This window comes from Mastigoproctus giganteus, chromosome 9 (assembly GCF_048544385.1).
Source record: "Mastigoproctus giganteus isolate SK-2022 chromosome 9, ASM4854438v1, whole genome shotgun sequence".
Lineage (NCBI taxonomy): Eukaryota > Metazoa > Arthropoda > Arachnida > Uropygi > Thelyphonidae > Mastigoproctus > Mastigoproctus giganteus.
The window spans coordinates 78,341,403-78,364,320 of NC_143583.1; the positions used below are offsets into that span (position 1 = coordinate 78,341,403).

At 38.0% G+C, this 22,918-nt stretch overlaps 1 protein-coding gene across 2 annotated transcripts in view; it reads left to right on the forward strand.

Annotated features, from left to right (window-relative positions):
* The window catches only part of LOC150080475 (CTD small phosphatase-like protein 2), a 237,138-nt gene that overhangs the window by 92,061 nt on the left and 122,159 nt on the right, over nucleotides 1-22,918 (forward strand). For both annotated transcript variants that reach the window (XM_090381305.1, XM_090381306.1), the window contains exon 3: nucleotides 18,736-18,810. In XM_090381305.1, the coding sequence (XP_090237431.1) occupies nucleotides 18,736-18,810 (75 nt within the window). The remainder of the gene's footprint in view (nucleotides 1-18,735; nucleotides 18,811-22,918) is intronic.

Here is a 22,918-nt window from a genome sequence, read left to right on the forward strand (position 1 = left end):
TAAGTAGCCAATCTCAAAAGACAGGTGCATAAATCCTGTAAGGAGTGCCAAAGGAATAGACAAGGCAGGCCTGCTTAAGAAATTGAGAAACTAAAAGGAATTTACTCAGAAACATGGAGAAAACTAAGAGCATGGTGTGATGAACCTTAGGGTTTTGTATACAAATTGTTCAGCAGTAATATTCACCCCCAAAGAAATATTTAGTTCAAGACACTCCCACTTGAGAAACCTCTCTGGACAAAATATTAAATAGAATCATAACCAAGGATAATAAAAAAAAAATGAAACTGATATACATAAATCCACTTGTCAGCAGAATCAAAACTGTAACACCTTCCCATAGCTGCTAACTTTTGAATTTTGAAAAGCTGGAGATTAGGTATTTGTAGGCAGGAGGAAAACAGGCTCATATTGACTGATTGCCCTTCTTTCACTGTTCGAAAAAAATATGAAAAAATTAATAGCTCAAAGATTAACTTTTGGCTCCAGGTCAGTCAAGTTTGACTAACCCCGTACTTTTCAACCAGGGTGCTGCAGCACCTAGGGTGCCACAGCAACATTCCAGGGGTGCTACGTAATTTGGGTTTAAGTTACTTAAACTTATTTTTTTATTTATTTATATATTTATTTCATTATAAAAAGGTGTACGGTATTTATTTAATTTTGTGGTGATCTGTAATTGATGTTTATTTAGTATCTCTGTATAAAGAATATAATTATTATATAAATATATATAATTTGCATTATGAATTGTAATTTTGTTTATAGTTATATTATTGTAATAACTATCATATAACATGTTTTTTTAATTATTAGATTGAGTAAGGGGGCCACAAAATAAAATAAATTACTTAGGGGTGCTGTTATTAAAAGAAGGTCACTGGTCTAACCTTGACTAAACTGGAGTTAGTCGGGTTAGTCAGGCCTTCAACCAGTTTGGCTTCAGGCTGCAATCAGACACTGAGGACACTCTCTATAGGTTCTTGGAACTGGTCCACAACACAACACAAAAATAAGCATTAGACATGTTCATTGACTTTCAAGGTGCATTTTTCTAACTCAAGTAGGACAGCAGCTGTGAGAGAACCATTGCCCAACAGAAAATTACAAAACTATTCAGTTTTGTAACAACCAAACAACTACCAAGGGCTGTTCTCAATGCTCTGTTCTGGGTCCACTCCTTTGGAATCTAGTATTCAGTGAATGACTTGGTAAAAACTTTACTAATACCAGTATGGTTGTGTTTGTGGATGATTTGATGCCCTTTGTTACTGCAAATTCCAGAAGGGAAATAGGAAAACACTTCAAAGAATTACATGGTGTATGATACAAAAACTAACAGTATGCCCTGACAAAACCAAAACTCTTAACAAATCTGAGCCATAATCTGAGCCAGCACCCAGTGATAAAGTATCATGGTTACTCAGTACCTATTATTATAACTCTGAAGCACGCAGGAGTTATTTTAGGTCATAAATTTTTGTAGAAGAATAAGAGAAATTTACCTCGATATGCTACATAGAATACTTCTGTATGATACTCTCCAGAAATTAAAACAAATAAAAGGTTAACACCAAAATGATTACAGTAAAAAATTCAATCAAAAATAATTTTCCTTCCCGAAGCTGACTGTTTTTTTGACCGTATGTCGTATACTATCAAATTTGGATCATAAACTACTCTTCAGCCCCCCACCATTTAGCAAATAAAGTTTAAAAATTCACAGGTACGATACTCAGAATCACATATACTGATTGGAGCATCAAGAGTTAAAGTGCTGCTGCTGCTTCTTTACAAATGTGCTTTCATCCCTGTTGTTACATATGCAGTTGGTATCGGGTGCCATTGAAGCAGTGAACATGGACAAGCTGGACTCCATGCAAAGGCAGGCATACTTCTCATTAGTAGTGCCTGTCACACTGTCTTCACCAGTACTTCAAGTGTTTTCCAGTAAGGTACCTTTGAATCTTCAGGTCATATTTCATGGTCTTGGTTTCCATCTCCATAAGCTAAGACCTGCTTCAGGTTCCTGGCATTGAGTTGAACCTAGCCACTGATATCAAAAAGGAAAAAAGAAACAGTAATTAATGCACTAGTATATATTTGGCAAATTCGTTTGAATGCTGAGAGGGAAGGTGTCATATGTAAACCTGAAAATCAGGTAGTAGTAGTAGTAGTAGTAGTAGTTCTAACCTGATACTTATGTCACATTTCTGTTAACAGGCCATGGCTCTTTCAAAGCAAAATTGGCCAGCCTAGGCATTAGTGACACACAAACCTGCCATTGCAAGTAACCTGAAACTTGGTGTCGCATACTACACTGATGTCCCCTTAAATGTAGCATATAAGCAGCAGTTCAACTGGACACATTTTCTCCTGACCAGGAAGAAAACACCACTGAAGTTCAAACACTTTGTTTGTCCATGCCATATTCAATAAGTGCAAAACAACAGGCACAGCACTAGATGCATCCAGAATAATGAAAATGCTGGTCCCACTGACACTGTGACATCCAACTGATTAAAACTAGCCTCTCGCCATGTTCTGATGGAGTCATTCCCTTCACAGGTTTTTGTTACTCGTCCATTATTCATTACTGCCACTACACCCTGAATGCTCCAATTTTTGTTCCCTACATCAGCATTTTCCAAACTGGTGTTCGCAGACCCCTGGAAGTTCCTAAACCAGTTCAGGGGGTCCGCTAAACGAACCCTCTGGAACTGGTCAAATTATTCGTTCTGTGTATAGCAAATTGATGATAAATAAAGTTATTATTGTATATTTATGTATAAATAAGAATAAAGTTGAGTTGTTTTAAATATAAAACTTTGAATTTTCTTAACTATATAATATTGGTGTAGATACACCACAGTTTACCCATAAATTTAAACTACGTATTACTACTTTTTCTTCCAATAAAGGCCAGTTTCATCAACATTAAAAGTTGGGCGGTCATCGTAATTATTTTTTTAAAATATGCAGGAAATTTGGCGGCTGCATCTTTATCGGCATGCACCACTTCCCCTGTTAACTTGACTTTATACATTCCAGTTCAATCTTTAAACTTTTCAAACCACCCTCTGCTGGCAGAAAATATTGTTGTATACCCTTTGAATTTGTTTTCTTTGAGAAATGAAAACAGGCTAAGTGCTTTTACCATTATGTTGTTGGTACCAATTGGAATCTGTTTTTGGTTGCAATCTTCCAGCCAAGTTATTAAACAAGTCTCCATTTCAACCAAAATAGGACTTCTGTTCTTAGTGCACTGCATACTGAACGATGTTGATGCAACTTTACCTTGTTCTATGTATTCCTTAGATTTGGACAGAATTAGTCATACCATAGACTCGTTGAGGCCTAGTGCCATGCCGATACTTGTCTTGCTTTGACCAATATCAAACCGTTAAATAATGTCAAGTTTTGTATCCAAAGTAATACCTTTACGTTTCGTCTTATTGGATTCCACTGATATATCACTTTTCCTTTTGGACATGGTGAACTTTTGCAAAATATTAATTATTACTCAGCGTGTAATACAGTAATAGGAAGACTGCTTTGACACAGCTGCCTTGGATGGTTGCCTAAGTGAAACCAAGCTTATGACAGGATAATGGAGCAGCAGAAGCACAATCTGGCAACTGTTTATGGACGACAATTTTTGGGCGTCTTTTTTTTTTTTTCTGTGTGTGTGTGTGTTAAAATTTTTTTGGCTGTACCATTCAAAATTTTAGGGGGCATATGTAGAGGAATGGTATAAATGCTTGTGACCATATTAACCAAAACTCACATATATCGAGGTTTAACTGTACAGGGTTTATGCCATCAACTCCAGGAGCCTTGCTTGCCTTTTTGCAAAATCTGTAATTTCAAAATCACTAATTTCATATGACTCAGCCTCACTTGCACAGCCTCTTCTCAGCATGAAGGGTCTTTCTTCAATAAAGACATATGCAAAGTACCTGTTCAATTCAACTGTAATGTCAACTAGGTTGTCTAAGGCTTCCCACACCGAGTGTACAAGGGTCCAATCTGATTAGCCTTCTTTTTTTTTGTATTTACTTACATGAAAAATTCTTTGTTCCCATTCTTTGCTCTCTTAGACAGTGCTTTCTCATACGCAGCCTTGCCCTCCCTGACCTTATTTGCAGTACTATTACACAGTGCATAGTTTTAGGGGGAAGTTACCTCCGGTGGTTTCCCTCATCTGTGTCATATAAACTCTGTGGAGACAAACATTATCACTGTGAAAGCCAGAAAGTATTGTGTTTTGTATATGACATATTGTGTTGGGTTCTGACTTTTGGCCACAGTACCTCTGGTGGGACACCATGTTTGCCCATAATTCTGGCAGGATTGCCTGAGCTTCCTGAAAAGAGACAGAGTAAAAAGAAGAAAAAAAAAAAAAAAGATGAGTACAGGATGTACTGAAGACAGTGAAGGAAGGGGGGGGGGGTATATCCTTTGCGAATTGCCTTTCTTTGATCACAAACAATGAGTGCATGATGATACCAGATGCATGCACAGTAGGTTATGGTGTGAATGAATACAGCTTTTTATAGCATTTACAGTGAGTGGCGATTGAGGCCCCAGTCAGACCTGCTGATGCTCGCTACCAATGTGGTATAAGTAGTCTGACTTTGCGGTGAAGGTAGTCTAGATTATTATTATTATTATTATTATTATTATTATTATTAGCTGTATGGTGCAAGGAAGCATGAGGCTTATGCTGCATCAGCCAAAAAAATTCCCAAGTTACCCTGAGAAAGAGAGAGAGAGAGAGAGAGAGAGAGAGAGAGAGAGAGAGAGAGAGTGTCAAAAGTAGAAGGGAATCACCAAGAAGAGAAGAGAAGAATGATATCGAGCTCAGGACCCTGGGTGTGCCAAGCCCATACTCACCAGATGTGAACCGTTAGGGGTTAGATGTGGGTAAAATTTGAGCTTGGAGTCAAAAATACCCCCAAGAGACTTCGGCTCAGTTGCCAGTTTGACAGTTCTACAAGCAAAGGCAGAGAAAATAATGTGTGGTGGCCTACTTGAAGGGCTCCTCTGAGTAGAATTGTAGTTTTCTCAGGAGATGTATGAAGTTTATGGAGAATTGTCCCATTCTTGTAGCTTTATTAGGGCTTCATTGGCTGCTGTTTCGGGAAACTCTGGAGTTTCCGATGACTGTGAGGATCAGGTCGTCTGTGAAGGCTTTGGTGGAAATACAGCCCAGGTCTAGGTTCAGGAACTCATCCATGACCACATTCCATAGGAGTGGGCCAGGGACAGAGTCCTAGAGGCAGCCTCTGTAGCCATTTCTGGAGACTTTTCGATAGACATTTCTGACTGTAACACTCCTTTTGTGCAGATAGACCAGTATGCAGTTGTAAAGATTTGCTGGAATGCTAACTTCTCTGAGTCTCCAAAGTATACTAGGCCACCAGAGCAGGTTAAAGGCCCTGTCGAAATACACTGATATTACTAAGAAGTATTTAGTGGCTGAGTTTTTGACAGAGTCCAAGCGCTGTCGAAGGGTAGGGACTTGGGATTTGCACTGTCATAGTGTTTTTCCAATCTGGATAGGTGAAGATGTTCACATATTTTGCTTGAAATGAGGAGTGCTATGGGTCTGTATGACCTTGGCTACTCGGATTTTTCAAGATGAAGCATAGATTGGCCTCTTTCCAGTCATCTGGGAAAAGTCTAAACAGATCAGCTTGTACCTGTTGTAGTCTTCAGTGCTTTTCATCACTCAGTAATTGCCCTATTCTATCTTTTTCTGCTCTATTTGACCAGCCAGCTTTGCAGTCATCGATTTCAGCATCCTCCTCCTGCAATATTTTCTTAAAGGTATGTATGCATCCTTGGCTTCTGTGATTTTTCCTCCATAATTCAATGTATTCAGCATTGGCAATTCACAGATGCCATATAGTACTTTAAATTCCCTGAAATTCCTTATTCTGAAGTTAAAACCTGTGCTTTTATCTTTAACTACTGCAACATCTTTCTTCATCTTCCAACCGATGATTGCATGATCACTTCCTGACAATAGTTTCTGTACTTTAAGCCCTACGATGTGATCTGATTCGATAGTAATGATGAGGTCAAGAATATTCTCACCCCTAGTACTTTCCCTAACTTGCTGGTACAAATAATAATCATCTAGTTTATTTAAAAAGTTTTTCCCCATGGTAAGTTTCCCTCCCACTGATTCCAATCAATGTGGGGCAGAATAAAGCCCATAAGACATTCACGCTTGCTTGCCCATTCCATCTGCATGTAGACTCTCATATTCTTCAGTCTTCTGATCTGTAGATTACTCCCACTCTCATTGTTCCTTTGCTTCCTATGCTGGCAGGCATAACTTCAGCCTCGGCAAAAGCTCTTTTCATGCTCAGGTTGCTTTTGATAAGAAGCATGACCCCTGTTATCTTCCCCATCTTTCCTAAATATATTATACATACTGTAGTGGAACTCGTTATCACCAATGTTTGGGTGGCGCTACATTTCTGTTAGCCTGTTATATCAGCATTAGTTATCTAACTAGAAGTTCAAATTCAGCCATTTTATTGACAACAGTCCTGACATTACTGTATACACAGTTGAGACTAAGTAATCCTCTATATTTACTACCCTGATACACCCCTTGAAGTTATTTAGGTTTGTAAGCCAAGCTTTATCTTCCCCCTCATTTGAAACATTACTACCGTCAGAACATCTTATCAACATCAGCTGTTGTGGCAACAATCAAGAATTCATGAGGTGAGTGAAAGCATTACTTTGACCCCGTATCATCACATAAATGCAGATCTGAATTACCCTTCTCCCTCCATAACTAGCAGTTTTCCTGAACCCTTAGGATATCCTCTGTGATACTGGCAAAAATCCTTGCACCACCTTTGTTCAAATGAATACCATCTCTACAAAATAAATGCCTTCTGCCTACATACATGGGCCATGATAATAAAAATTTCCCCTTAGAGCCTCGCAGGTTCCCTCAAATCTTGAGTTAATCCATAAGGCTTTCAGCATATAATCCCTCCTGTTGTGTCTGGGCATAATTGCAGACACATACACATTCTGACCTAACTCAGGGAATTTTTTCATCATAGTTGTATATTTATCAAACAGATGGTCAGGTCATGTGCGTTTAATATCATTAGTCCTCACATGAATAATAATTCTCTCATTACCTTCCTTAAAATCTGACATTCTGTTGGTAACATCGTCAATTGTTGCTCCTGGCAAACACGCTCTGGTTCTGGACCATCTATCTTTTTTACAGAAAATGTTACCTGTTTCCCTGACAATAGTCTCCCAATAAAACTAGATCACTTTTGGCTAGAGGGGTCTGCACTTGACTATTCTTTTCTTGGACCAGAATTGGGGGTGCATCACTTTGCAGGTCAGGAGATACTCGAGTCCCTTACAAGCTCCCAGTTACACTTGTTTCTAGGGCACGCACTCATATCTTCAGTGACTCAGATTCTTCTCGTAATGCACCAAGTTGTAATTTGAGATTGGTACACTCCTTACATCAGTTGCAAAGAAAAGAATTACCAGATGAGCTACGTCTGTCTACTAGACCAGCCTTAGAATACATTTCAGGCTATAAAAACGACGAAGTCGCTACTCACACTGGAAATGTCCACAGGCATTTCTGTAGAGTTCCGATATCCCTGGACATTATATTTTAAGTGGATCTTGTAGCACCATAAGTTAAGTAAAATTTGAACTTTAGAAAGATTACAAAATTTAAATTTACAATATATTACTGAATTTATGTTAACAAAATATTGCACAAATTCAACTGTTGAACTGTGGGATGAATCCCAATTTATCTCACATACACGCAGAAAAATGACCATTTATAACAGGTAGGGATTGTCATAATCTGATCCTCAAACCACTTCAGGACCATGCCTGTGACCCTTGTAGACTGCACTTTGTACAGTAACCTCCTGTGTGGAACCATCTTATGTGCTTTGCTAAAGTCCAAACAGGACTTGCTACGTATTCACAACAGAAACCTGATAAAAATGTATATCAGGATGTTGATTTTCGGAGGTGTACTGTATGGAGTAGAGTTGTGGGGCTCGGCTGCAGACACCATAATTAAACCATTAAAAGCCGGTGAATACTGGCTCCTGAAGTGGGCAACCTGGAAGTGTCATCTCCCACCACAGTAGCACACAACACCGATGGCCAAAGCACTGAATTTAACCAGGTTTTCAGCATTAATGCATGAGAGAAGACTCATCTTCACCGTAAAAATGATTGCCGGGAGAGTCTCAGCACCCAACGTTTGGGACACCGTGTGCTGGCGGATTCCCCAACCAGCTCTCCGCTCCACTCCCAAGCTTCTTGCTCTTCCTTCGAGGCTACATTTGAAAGATCAGTTCCTCCCTTATTAGAAGCTCCATTTGGTTCAATCCCTGGATGCTGACTTATTTAAAATCATAGATGATAAAAAGTATAGACGGCTCATCCTAGATGTGCACATGGTCTCCACAACTACCAGCTGATCTCAGATCGTTATGGCTGGGCAAGAAACTCTCAAAAATCTGGACTCGAGAAAATATCTTTTGTTATCACAATTTGTATTATTTTTGTTATTTTGTATTAGTTTTCCTTCCAAGTCAATGTTATCTGCTATGAGTACTTTTTTTTTTTTTTTTTTATAATCTGCCTATAATTAATCTTTATAATCCCGGCAAGATTATCTCTGCCGCTTGTTAACCCCTGGCATGGTGCCGTGAAGGCTATTGTAGGGTCGTGGTACCTGCGTGTACCGGTGAACTTTACAATAAAGATCTTATTTATTTATTTATTTATTTATTTATTTATTCAAATATATAATTCTAAATGGAAAGCCTTCAGGGACTCAATTTTAGAGGCTACTAGGCTTTTCATTCCAACTAAGAAATACTGTTCAAGGTTTAGGCCTAAATGGATGTCAGATGAATTATTGAGGCTTGTGGCAGAGAAGAAGAATGTATGGGATGCATATAAAGTATCAGGTGACACAGAAGCCTATGGCAGGTGTAAACTAGTGTGTAATCAAGTCACAAAGGCGGTTAGGCAGGCGAAGGCAGATTATGAGAAATCTTTGGCAAAGGATGCCAAGAAAAACAACAAAGTTCTTTACTTATGTAAACTCTAGAAGGAAAGGGATGAATCAGATCGGACCACTTAACATAGATGGGTTGACTGTTGATGATCATGCTCTGGTAGCTGATAAACTTAAATGAGTATTTTGCATCTACATTCACACATGAGGAGTTATTCAATGAGGGGAGTGCCATAGGTTATCAAATGCTAACAGGGAGCTAAGTGATTTTGTAATAACTGAGAGCAAATGGAGGAGAAATCGTTGAAGTTAAACATAAGGAAGGCACCTGGGGTGGACGGGATCTATCCAGTTATATTAAAGGAGGCAGCAAAGGAAGTAAGCAAACCCTTAGCCATAATTATGAGAACTTCCTTGGACTCAGGGGAGATCCCCATGGACTGGAGGTGTGCAAATGTATCACCAATTCATAATACAAAGGGGGTTCAAAAGGTGACACAAGTAACTACTGACCTACAAGTTTAACTTGTGTTCTGGGGAAAATAATGGAATCCCTAGTTAAAGAAGCATTGCAAGATCATCTAGACCAGACTGCAGTAATAGTTATGACACAGGATGGGTTTGTTAAAGGGAGGTCTTGTCTGACCAGTTTGATTGGATACTGTGATGTGATCACAAAGGAACTGAATGCCAAAAATAATTTTGATATCATATACTTGGATTTCAGGAAAGCTTTTGATACTGTTGCACATGGAAGACTGCTGTACAAATTGGAGAGGTATGGCATTAAGGGTAAGTTGCTACAATGGATAAAGGGATGGTTGAGTGGGAGACGACAGAGAGTGGTAATCAGTGGACACTGCTCTTCGTGGACAAATGTTATTAGTGGAGTTCCTCAGGGTTCGGTGTTGGGCCCATTGTTATTTTCAGTATTTATCAATGATATTGATGAAGGCATATCAGGTGTAATGTGCAAGTTTGCAGATGATACAAAGGTTGGCAGGGTTGTTAACGACAGTAAAGACAGTATGCTACTCCAACTGGATCTAGATAAGTTGGGAAAATGTACTGAGAAGTGGCAACTGAAGTTTAACATTGACAAATGCAAAGTACTGCATATGGGTAGCAGTAACCGAAGAGAAACATACCAACTGTGTGGTACTATACTCAGGGAAGTGGAAAGTGAAAAAGACCTGGGGTAATTGTGCAATCAAATATGAAGTTCGCTGAGCAGTGCAGATGGGCTGCCAGGGCAGGTCACGGAGTCTTGTCAATGATATATAGGAATTTTACTAGCAAGGACAGGGAGGTGATTATCCTGTTATACAAGGCAATGCAGAACTTAAGGCAAGACAGTTTCCAGAACTTAAGCCTTTCTTGGTAAGAGCACTCCTTTGTTCCCCTCACCAATCTTGTTGCTCTTCTTTGTACTCGTTCTAGCAACTCTACATCCTTCCTAAAATGAGGCCTCCAGACCTGTACACAGCACTCTAGGTGTGGCCTGACCATTGCCTTGTATAACAAGATAATCACCTCCCTGTCCCTGCTAGCAAAATTCCTGTATATCATTGACAAGACTCCATGACCTGCCCTGGCAGCCCGTCTGCACTGCTCAGCGAACTTCATATTCGACTGCACAATTACCCCCAGGTCTTTTTCACTTGCCACGTCCCATGAGTGCAGAACCACACAGTTGGTACATTTCTCTTCGGTTATTGCTACCCATATGCAGTACTTTGCATTTGTCAATGTTAAACTTCAGTTACCACTTCTCAGCCCATTTGCCAACTTACCTAGATCCAGTTGGGGTAGCATACTGTCTTTACTGTCATTAAAAACCCTGCCAACCTTTGTATCATCTGCACTTGATATACCTTCATCAATATCATTGATAATTATACAAAACAAAAATGGGCCCAACACAGAACCCTGGGGAACTCCACTAATAACATTTGTCCATTGATTAGCAGTCTTCCATGTGCAACAGTATCAAAAGCTTTCCTGAAATCCAAGTATATGATATCAAAATTATTTTTGGTATTCAGTTCCTTTGTGACCACATCATAGTATCCAATCAAATTGGTCAGACAAGACCTCCCTTTAATAAACTCATGCTGTGTCTTAACTATTATTGCAGTCTTGTCTAGATGATCTTGCAATGCTTCTTTAACCAGTGATTCCATTATTTTCCCCAGAACACAAGTTAAACTAATAGGTCTATAGTTACTTGTGTCACCTTTTGAACCCCCTTTGTGAATTGGTGATACATTTGCACACCAATTAGCATTAGCATTGTTCAGGCATATGATGCAAGAAAGCAAGCTTATACAGCATCAGCCAAAAAAAAAAAAAAAAAAACCTTCCTAGTTCACCTATCCGGTCACTCCAAATGTTTGTCTACTTCAGCCTTAAATTTATTTAATCTATCAACTTCCAAAACAGAAGATGGAAGTCTGTTTCTGCACATCTGTTCTACAACTGTCTTTCCTGAATTTGAATCTAATGCCCCCTCAGGTTCTTAATCTGAGCAAACAGAAGTATCCTGTCAGCATTGAACCTGCTCAAACCATTCAAGGCCTTATACACCTTCCAGGTGCCTCGTCTCCAGATGCTACAGCTTGCAGAACTTAAGCCTTTCTTCGTAAGCACACCCCTTTGTTCCTCTCACCAATCTTGTTGCCCTTCTCTGTACTCATTCTAGCAACTCTACATCATTCCTAAAATGAGGCCTCCAGAGCTGTATACAGTACTCAAGGTGTGGCCTGATCATTGCCTTATACAAATGGATAATAACCTCCTTGTCTCTGCTAGTAAAATTCCTATAAATCATTGATAAAACTCCATGACCTGCTCTGGCAACCCGTCTGCACTGCTCAGAGAACTTCATATCTGACTGCACCATATAAGTACTGGGAAAACAGTGGGAGTAGGAGTGTGTTTTATAGGCCTAATGACTGTGATGAACATAACAAACAACTATACAATCATATGGAGTGAGTTAGTAGTAATAGTAGTGGCAAGTAATGCAAAAAAGCAAGCTTATATAGCATCGGCCAAAAAAAAAAAAAAAAAGCATCGTTCACCCATCTTTACCCTCCTTAAGTTCCTCACATCATCGACGGGATTTGAACACGGGCTTTTCCACCCGGTGTGGGGAGGACGGTAGCGATTCCACTGTGCTACCACGCAGACAAGTAGAAACAATAGACAAACATTTCCTCATCCCATCCATGCCTCATAAATTGACCAATGAAACAAAAGGATAAATAAATAAACTGTGCTCACCACGCCGCCACCAAGGTCACTGCTGTCAGAAAGGCACAGACGCCAAGGATTGCGGAGATATTACCTCTGAAAGCACTTAGACATTTAATGCCTATGAAAAGCAAAGTTGGTTGAATTAAATCATGCCCACTATCTTCCTTTTATCAAAATTTCTTACTCACTCATATAATATACCTCTATGTTAAAATTCAGTTGTCTCAGGAGAAAATGAAACCCAATGAGAGAAATTAAATATTAAGGAATAAGATTTTGGGAAGGGTTGAACTTTGGAGGGCCACACGGCAATATCGTCCCCGTTGAGAATCCCTGCTCTGGATGCAGCCTAACCGTGAGGATAATCATCTCCTTATCTCTACTAGCAAAGTTTCTGTACATCATTGACACAGCTCCATGAGCTGTTCAGACAGCATGTCTGAAATGCTCAGAGAATTTCACATCTTAATACAAATGACCCCATGTATTTTTCATTTTCTGCTACCCTGTTTGTAATTCCACACACTTCATAAGTTACTCTAAGATTGTTGCTACCCATTTGCAGTACCTTGCATTTGTCAATGTTAAACGTCAATTGCCATTTCTCAGCCTATTGATCTAATTTTTCTAAATCTTGTTGCAGTAGCATACTGTTATTACTGTCATTAACCACCCTGCCAACCTTTGTACCATCTGCAAACTTTGACATGAAGCCTGATATACTTTCATACCGTCATCAGTATCATTAATAAATATTGAAAACAACAATGAGCCAAGCACTGAATCCCGGAGAACTCCACTGATAACATTAGTCCACGAAGAGCTGTGCCTATTGGTAACCATTCTCTGTCTTCTTCCACTTAACCATCCCTTTATCCATAGCAGTAGCTTTCCATTAATGCCACATTGCTCCAAGTTATACAGCAGTCTTTATGTGCAACAGTATCAAAACCCTTCCTGAAATCCAAGTCTGTGATATCAAAATTATTTTTTGCATCCAGTTCCTTGATCACAGCATCATAGAAACCTATCAGATTGGTTAGACAGACTGCCCCTTAACAAATCCATGCTGTGACCGCAGTATAATTGCATTTCTGTCCAAATGGTCCTGCATTATTTCTTCAACTAGTGACTCCATTATTTTCCCTGGAATAGATGTTAAGCTGTCAGGTCTATAATTACTCATGTCACCTCTTGATCTCCCTTTATGAATTGGGGATACATTCACACATCTCCAGCCCATAGGGACCTCCCCTGAATCCAGGAATGCTCTCATAATTATGGCTAAGAGTTTTCTCGCCTCCCTTAATATGATTGGATATATCCCCTCCATCACAGGTGCCTTTTATTATGTTCGGCTTCAACAATTTCTCTTCCACTTTCCTTTCAGTTATCACAAAGTCATTTAGGTCCCCATTGGAGTTTGATAAACTTCTGACAGCCCCTCCCATAAAGAATGTCTTATAATGAGGGCTTCAACTGCCCGGATTTTGACTGGAACACATAAATTGGTTATTTACGCAGTAGCAAGACTTAAGTGGATTTATGGCTGACTGTTTTCATCAAGAGCATTACAGAGAGGCAATGAGAGAAAGCAATAATCATTATCTGATTATCAGCAGTAATGTTTCATGCATTAAGAATCTACAGATAAGATAACTACTAGATGTTAGTGATCACAGTGTTTTGATATGGGTTTTACTTTAAGATGTAGCAGCTGTCAGAGGTAAAGGGAAATATCTCTACTCTCATAAAGGTGACTACAGCGGTCTCAGACAATTTTTTAAATTCTGTTCAGGAGGAGCACCTGATAAAGTTCAAAACAGCAAATTCTAAATAGGAAGCATATAGGGATGTAATTATAGAAGCTGCTAGGCTTTTTATAGCAAATATGAGATACTATTAAAATCTTAGATCAAATGATTGTGAGGTGAACTGGTGAGACAGGTGGCAGAGAAGAAAAATTGTCTGGGATGCACAAAAATTTTCACGTGATACAGATAGATGATTATATTTGATATAAACTAGTCTGCAGTCAAGTCATAAAGGAGGTCAGAAAAGGTAAAGCAGATTCTTTTCTTATGTAAACACTAGAAGGAGGGAGATGAATCACATTGACCCACTTGATATGAATGGTTTAACTGTTGATAATCCTGCTCAAGTTGCTGATAAACTGAATAGGTATTTGTATCACCATTCACACATGAAGAATTTTTTAGGGATGGGAATACTAGAAGGTGAAAAAGAAATTGTTGAAGAAAAACAGAAAAGGCACCTGAGTTGGATGGGATCTATCCAGGAGTGTGCTGGTAAATTTTTAACAACCAGCTCGCTGAAAAAAAAAAAAAACAAGACCGAGAATATGGGTGTATATATTTATTGTAAGTTTAACTGAATTACAACAATTTGGAATACAAAAATTTCAAACAATAAAAAAATTATTCATTTTTTTTATTGTAATTTCCATATAGCCAATTAATTCTCACAAAATGTTTTTGTTGCCTTTTGCCGAGCTCTTGTATCCATAGCCAATCTATGATTTTGATTTGACAAATGGAGTTGCATCCCAATCCATTAACTCTTTTCCCAATAAATTTATCATCATTAAATCTGATATGCGATCTATTGCTAAACTATTTCTCACCCTCGTACAAATTATGTTCATTAAACTGAAACCTCTTTCAGCTTCAGCACTACTACTTGCAGTAGTGATAACTATCTTTTTAACTTTTTGAATACTTTCGGGGATTGAAACATTTTTTGATTCTACATTATTTTCTACAACATCATGAAAATAGTTTGAATCAATTTCATATTAAATGGAATATCTTTAAACTTATCTGATTTAATCAAATCTTCAATTTTCCAAAGCTCTTATTGTGCATTTGATTAATTTTTGCACTTTCTGAATGTTAGTTGATTTTGACTGAAGTGCAATTGAAAGTAATGAAAATTCTTCAGTAATATCTATCATTAAAGCACGGTCTTGCAAAAAATTAATGTTAGCTAATCTCTTTGGCAGACCAGAATAAGAACTTGAAAGAGGCATATATAACACAGAACATGTGCACCGTACAGCAGTAGCAGTTCGTAAACTACATGCTAACCATCATGGTCCCAGTACTCGACCAATTTTAATAATTTCAATTTCAAGTTGTTTAGCTATGATTTCTTGCTCAGTTGGCTTTTTATTAGAATGGTGATAAATAAGTTTTATCTAAAATTATTTTAAAATAATTGACTTGTTTTATTTCAGATATTGCATTGTTGAGTGATAATTGCAATTGGTGATTTAAATAGTGCCAAATGATGATTTTAAGAACATTTTCCAACAACTTGGTAGCTACCGGATTTTTCGTGTCAGTGTATACAAGCTTATTGCCCAAGTGCTGCTAGCCATTGTGGATTGAAGTGCGTGCCACTCTACAGTTTATAGCCATTCTCTGTTTAACACCCGGCTTGCAAAATTCTTGAAAATTTAACAATTGGCTCATGTGAGCCAGCTCCAGCACACCACTGTCTATCCAGTTATATTAAGGAAGCAAAGGAGGTAAGCAAACTTCAGCCATAACTATGACAGTATCTTTGGATTCATAGGTGATTCCTATGTACTGGAGATGTACAAATGTATACCCAATTCACAAAGTGAGATCAAAGGGCTACATGAAAAATTACAGACCTGTTAGCTTGACTTCTATTCCATGGAAAATAATGGAGTTACTGGTTAAAGAAGTAAAAAAGCAGGACTATGTAAACGAGATTGCAATTACAGCATAGATTTGTTAATGGGCAATCTTCTCTGACCACTCTGATTGGATACTATAACATGGTAACAGAGGAACTGGATGCAAAAAAAAATAATAATAATTTTGTCATCATATACTTGAGATTTCAGAAATGCTTTTGATATTGTGACACATAAGGGACTGCTATACAACTGAAACAATGTGGCATTAAGGCCAAGCTATTGCTATGAATAAAGGGATGGTTGTGTAAGATCAGATAGAGAGGGTGGTTATCAATGGGTACTGCTCTTCTTGGACTATTATTATTAGTAGTGTTCACCAGGATTCATTGCTGGACTCAGTATTGTTTTCTGTATTAATTGATAATATTGATGAATGCATATCAGGCTTAATGTCAAATTTGATGATGTCACAAAGATATCTGTGGAATATTCTTTGAGGATTGAGAACAGTAGAAAGAATGGAGTTGGGACAAAAATCAAGCCAAAATCACCAGATATGAATAGCATCTTTATACTGTAATTATTATTATTATTATTATTAGCCATATGGTGCAAGGAAGCCTGAGGCTTATGCTGCACCAGCCAAAAAAAAAAAAAAAAAATCCCAAGTTACCCTGAGAGAGAGAGAGGAATAACCAAGAAAGAGAAGAATGATGATATCCAGCTAAGGACCCTGGGTGTATGCCAAGTCCATACTCACCAGATGTGAGCCCCTAGGGTTAATGTAAAGATGTTGAATCTGACTCAAAGTGTTGTAAGCAGAGTATAGAACCAGTTTCAACACAAATTGTCCAAAATACCTGTTCCAAAGCAATCATTTTGTTGCTTCTATGCAAGATGACCATTATTTGGCCCTAACTATGGAGTGTCAAAGAGCAGTTGTTCCAGTATTTTATCACTAAAGTCACACTTGAAGTTAAAAGACATGTTTATAGCATACCTTAAGAGTGGTTGCCATTGAATTCAATGGAGTTTTGCCTAATTGTACAACAGCTTTGAAAATGGTCACAGCACATTAATTAGGAACCACTATCATAGAAAATTCATAGCACAATATAGCAACTTTGCTCAGACATGCTGGAGCTACAGAAGGGTTCATATATTCATGCTTACTCTCTATAGAAGACCTCATGAGTGTTGTTATTAAAGGGAATGCAGAAATAAGTGATCTATATTCACTTGATCCCCCTGTACACAAGATGTTGTTATTTGGTTTTTAGGAGCATTAGCAACTAAGGCCATATTGCTCCGGATATGCTGTGGTCATTCCCTGACCTTTCCACATCCTCCGTATTTGGTGGTGACGGGCTCGAACCCCGGTCTAATCAAGAAGCGTGTGCTACGCACTGCTGCTCCTTCCCACCTGGCTACGGAGGCACCCTGTACACAAGAGTCCATTTGAATTGGTACTGATAGCATTTTGACTGGATCCAGGAGCAGTTAAGTATGGTGCTCTTCACCGATGATTCAGGATATAATGTTTAGTTGGGTTCTCAATGCACTTTTGTCTAGAAGAAAGGAGGAACCAGGATCAATCCTGCTGACATTATGAAAAGGAACACATTTGGAAAGTGATTTATTGATATGAATGGAATTTCTCTCAATGGTCATTCAGTTCCCTGTATGTTTCTGTGTGAGTTCTCATATCTGTGTAGCACTCAGATGAGATCCTGATGTTTGCCCTTTTTCTGGAATAATGGGTTTCATTTTATTTCCTCACAAGTGGGTTTCCTCACAAAACTAGCTTTCTAGTGAATGATACATTTAGATAAGAAGTATAGACTGGCAGAATCCCTGGCTTCAGTCCTGTAGGGCATACCTGGGATGCTGTAGGTGGAGCATCCCAGCCACAGGCCACCTCCAGAAATTTCACTAAGCTTGTGCAAACTCATGTGCAAGAATGGTAATATGATACTTCCACCATCAGTTAACAATTTCATTTTCAACATGATGAGGATGAGTTTATAATCACACCTGTATTGTTACCCACAGAATGCACAAGCTTTATAATTCTGTGAGTTATCATGCACTAGTTTTTGTCATTACTTGTAAAATCATTTGCAATACTCTTAATTTTGGATTATAATTGTCTTTGTCTTTGTACATTGAGACATGCTAAAATGAATCACTAATGTTTTGTGGTTATCTAATAAATGTTTTTGATTTATTTATGCTTTTACAATTGTTGGACAAAGTGCATGTGTGCTGTAAATCTGATCATAGCTTGTTATAAGTATGGTGTTACAAAAATATCTACAAAAAATTCTGGTATGTATTCTAGGAGCCAAAATAAGAAAAAAAAAAGCCATATAAACATGTGGCTTTTGCTATATATTTGAATGGTACAAAATAATAAATAAGAATAAGAAGAACATGCCTAGTAAAATGTTTATTCATACATATGTATGTCTGCTTTTATTTTTTTTATTAATTTTGTTATTTTTTGCCATTCAAAACTAGTCATTTTTTTTTTTTAAATTCAAACAGCTGTGCCCAAAACCATTCAGAATTGGACCAGTGTGTGTATTTTTTTTTTTTTTTTCTTCTTATTTTTGACTCAAGCATATATTCGAAAAATTTTAGTATATCCTTTGATGCATTAATATTATTAATATCTTAATAACAATAAACTGTTTATCCAAATTTTTATTTATTTATTTATTTTTTGACAATTTAGGTTATCACAGGACCACTACGTAAACCTAACTTACGCCACAAATTCACAGTCATTAAAGAAAAACATAAAAGGAAGGTAAGGCTATATTTCCTTTGATTATAAATGAAATTAATTATACTATTATGGATTGGCCAGTTAATTTTCCTGCTGTTTTAAGGCATGGAACCACGTGTTATTTGTACCACTTCAAATGGAAGTGGTACCTGCTTGAACAAAAAGAATAAGTTGATTCCATTTGCCAAAACCATGACATGGAGGGGGGCCAAAAGATTGCGTTGGTAATTGTTACTTTTCTAATGTGGATGTAACTGGACTTTCAGCAAAGAATAAGCAGAAGATCGTTTATCCAAACCTAAATTCATTAATGAAATGAATCTCTCGTGATGACAGTATGCCAATTTCAGTACCTCCACAACATGGACTGATTTCTTAGAAGATATGGAGTGTGATGAAGGTGCAGTTGGCAAAGACCTAGAAACTTCAGCTGATCCTGAGTACTCACACCTGACAAAGAGACATCAGAGCCAGAACAGTTCACCCAAGATGACTTGAATAAGCTTATTAGAGATCTAACCTTCTCTAAAGGTAAAATCGAACTTCTCACCTCGAGACTAAAATAGAGATCTAACCTTCTCTAAAGGTAAAATCGAACTTCTCACCTCGAGACTAAAATCTTCAAAGTGCATCCCTTTTAACTTGGGGTGCACTTTGAAGATTTTATATATTGATATACCCCTTTGCATGGTCGTACAGCTTCTGGGTGGCTGTGAGGAACAGATCTTGTGGGACCCTTTTTTTAACTCCCTCATCATACTGGTTTGGTTTTCTGAAATGCCATCAAAATGATGCCCCTTCAGATGGGATTTCACTTTGGGAACAGAAAATAATCAGTGGGTACCAAAGCTGGTGAATAGGGAGATAGTTAGTTAGTTAGTTAGTTAGTTAGTTATTTGGGTTTTTAGGAGCATTAGCAACTAAGGCCATTTGCTCCGGGATATGCGGTGGTCATTCCCTGACCTTTCCGCATCCTCCGTATTTGGTGGTGACGGGCTCAAACCCCCGGTCTAGTCAAGAAACGTGTGCTACGCACTGCTGCTCTTTCCCCTGGCTACGGGGGTGCCAAGGGAGATAGTGAAGCACTAATGCCTTTCTGTGCAAGAAACTGCTTGACAGTGGTTGTGTTGTGTGAAGGTATATTGTCATGAAGCAAGAACCACTCGCCTGACTCAGCCACATCTGGCCTAACATGCTGAATTCTTTTCATCAGTGTGCCCATTACTCCTCTGTAAATTCAGAGTTGATTTTATCTGTCTTTCCAGTACAAATTCTTTATTTACAACTTCTTGGAAATCAAAAAAATCAGCAATATCGTTTTGGTTTGAGACTTTAGGAACCAGAGTTTCTTTGGCTTTGACAAATTTGCGCCAACGAATGCAGCTGATTGTCTTTTTCGTTTGGATTCATATGCAAAGCACCAGGATTCATCACCAGTTACGATTTAAAAAAAAAAAAAAAAAAAGTCTGGATCACTGTCTTCCATTTCAACCATCAGTGCATGCAGTATAAAGTGCAAACACACTTTCCTTTTTCCAGATCTCAGACAACAGTCAAATGCACAGTATTCTTGCTGATGTGAAGCTGGTCTGTTATCATTTGGAGGGACAAGATCTTCCGTTAGCAGCTGCCCAACTTTTCCAATAGTCAAGTCTGTATGAGACTGGATGGGCTACAACTCCATGCATTGTCCTGAACATCTTCCCACACTTCGTGGAATTGCCCATCCCAGCAAGAAATGTTTGAATTGTGGTAGTGCTTCATGTCCATAAGCTGCACTCACCATTGCAACTGTTTCAATTGCACTTTTTCCAGCTTGGAAAAAAAATTTGTTGCCATTCTTTGCTCGGTCCTTGAATCTGTGATGACGTGATTTTGCTGCACCAACTTAAACACAACTTTCTAGTAGAACATCTTTATGCATGCTAATGAAACTTGGCACAGAGCCAGTTCAAACTTGATAATGAATAGTTTACACAGTGGCCAATTTATGGTACTAGTAGTATCTTTTTAAAAAAAAATCAGTTGTAAAATATTTCAGCACTGCTTGTACATAACATAAAGACTCTACTAGAAGCAATTCAGTATGCAGCAGAATATCAGCAATGACCTCAAAGTCATTGATATGTTAATAGGCATGCAAGGAATGATTACAAAATATTATGTTGTTTCCTTTGCCTATGGGATAGGCATTTTACCGCTGCAGACCATTATTACATCAGATGTAACTTGCCTCAAAGTTGTACATATGAGCCAGGAATGAGTAGTGTGCAGTACTCATAAGTGTTTACTTCTTTGGTGGGGGAGAGTTTAATTTCATTAAAAAGTGTAATTTATTGTTGTACTATGCATTTTTCTTTTCTGGCACTAGTCTCATCAGTTCATCCAACATCCATTTACAACTGAAGCTCGAAGTGCATCTCTTATTTGGTATGAAAACTTAGTAGTTTCTGTGATTACTTCTTTGAACATTTCCCATTTAGGATTTTCATTTAGCAACATAATTTGGTTCCACTGAAAAGAATTTAAAAATTGTCTATGGCCATTATAATGACCTTTGTGAAAGCAAATGATTTCCCTATGCCCTGAAAAGTAATTTTATCTTTAAATAAATCCCACATTGGGATGCTGCGATAACTGCCATTTAGTGGTTAACGACAATGCAAAAAAGTGCACGACACTGCCACCATGAAATGCAACATCTGTTTTTGCATTTGTTAATCTGTTAATGCTTGTTTGAAAATTTTTGATTACTCTGTTTCCCCCCCCCAACTTAATTTGAAAAATCACACCTGCATACAGTAAACGTGCAAATGCATTACCTTTTTTCTGATTTTTACAACACATGGAAAATCTTCTGCATATGTGTTCTGAAGTTTTACGTCATATTTCTTTGGAACCTTATTGGTGCAAATGCATTACCTTTTTTCTGATTTTTACAACACATGGAAAATCTTCTGCATATGTGTTCTGAAGTTTTACGTCATATTTCTTTGGAACCTTATTGAAAAGATTGTTAATTTGCTTTGTACTACTAGTAGTAGCAAATGATGCAAGAAAGCAAGCTTATAAAGCATCAACAAAAAAAAAGGAACTTCCCACATCACCTGTCCTTCCCCTCCTCCAATAATTTGTTTAATTCTTGAATTTATTCAAACTACCCTTTGTTTTCTGAGAAAGCAAAATTGAATGTAGGAGTGTTATAGGCCGAATAACTCTGATGAGTATAATAAACAAGTACAGAGAAATAGAGTGGCCCAGTAAATCAGTGTCTTATAATGGGGATTTTAATTTCCCAGATATTGACTGGAATTTGTGGGTTGCTCACTCACACACTAGCAAGGCTTTTGTGGATTTATTGGATGATTGTTTTCTACAGCAGCATGTTCGGGAGGCAACTAGAGGGAGTAATAATCTTGATCTGATTATCAGTAGTGATTCTTCATGCATTAAGAATTTGCAGATAAAGGAACCACTAGGTGGCAGTGATCACAGTGTGCTGAAATGGGATTTACTCAAAGAGGCAACTACCATCAGGGGTAAAGGGAAGGGTTTTTGCTTTCGTAAAGGTGACTGCGGTGGTCTAAGACAGTATTTAAATTCTATATGGTGGGACCAACAGCAAATTCAAAATGGGAAGCATTCAAAGAATTAATCTTGGAAGCTACTAGGCTTTTCATACCAACTAAGAAATATTGTTCAAGGTTTAGGCCTAAATGATTTCAAATGAACTAATTAGACATGTGGCAGAGAAGAAAAATGCATGGGATACATATAAATTAACAGGTGACATAGAAGAATATGATAGATATAAGCTGGTGTGTAACCAAGTCACAAAGGAGGTTGGGCAGGCAAAGGCAGATTATGAGAAATCTTTGGCAAAGGATGCAAAGAAAAACAGCAAAGAGTTCTTTACTTATGTAAACTCTAGAAGGAAGGGGATGAATCAGATTGGTCCACTTAATATCGATGGTTCAACTGTTGATGATCTGCTCAGGTAGCTAACAAATTAAATGAATATTTTGCATCTACATTCACACATGAGGAGTTATTCAGGGAGGGGAATGCCAAAGGTGTATTGAACTCTTAATCTTGTAATAACTGAGAGTAAAGTGGAGGAGAAATTGTT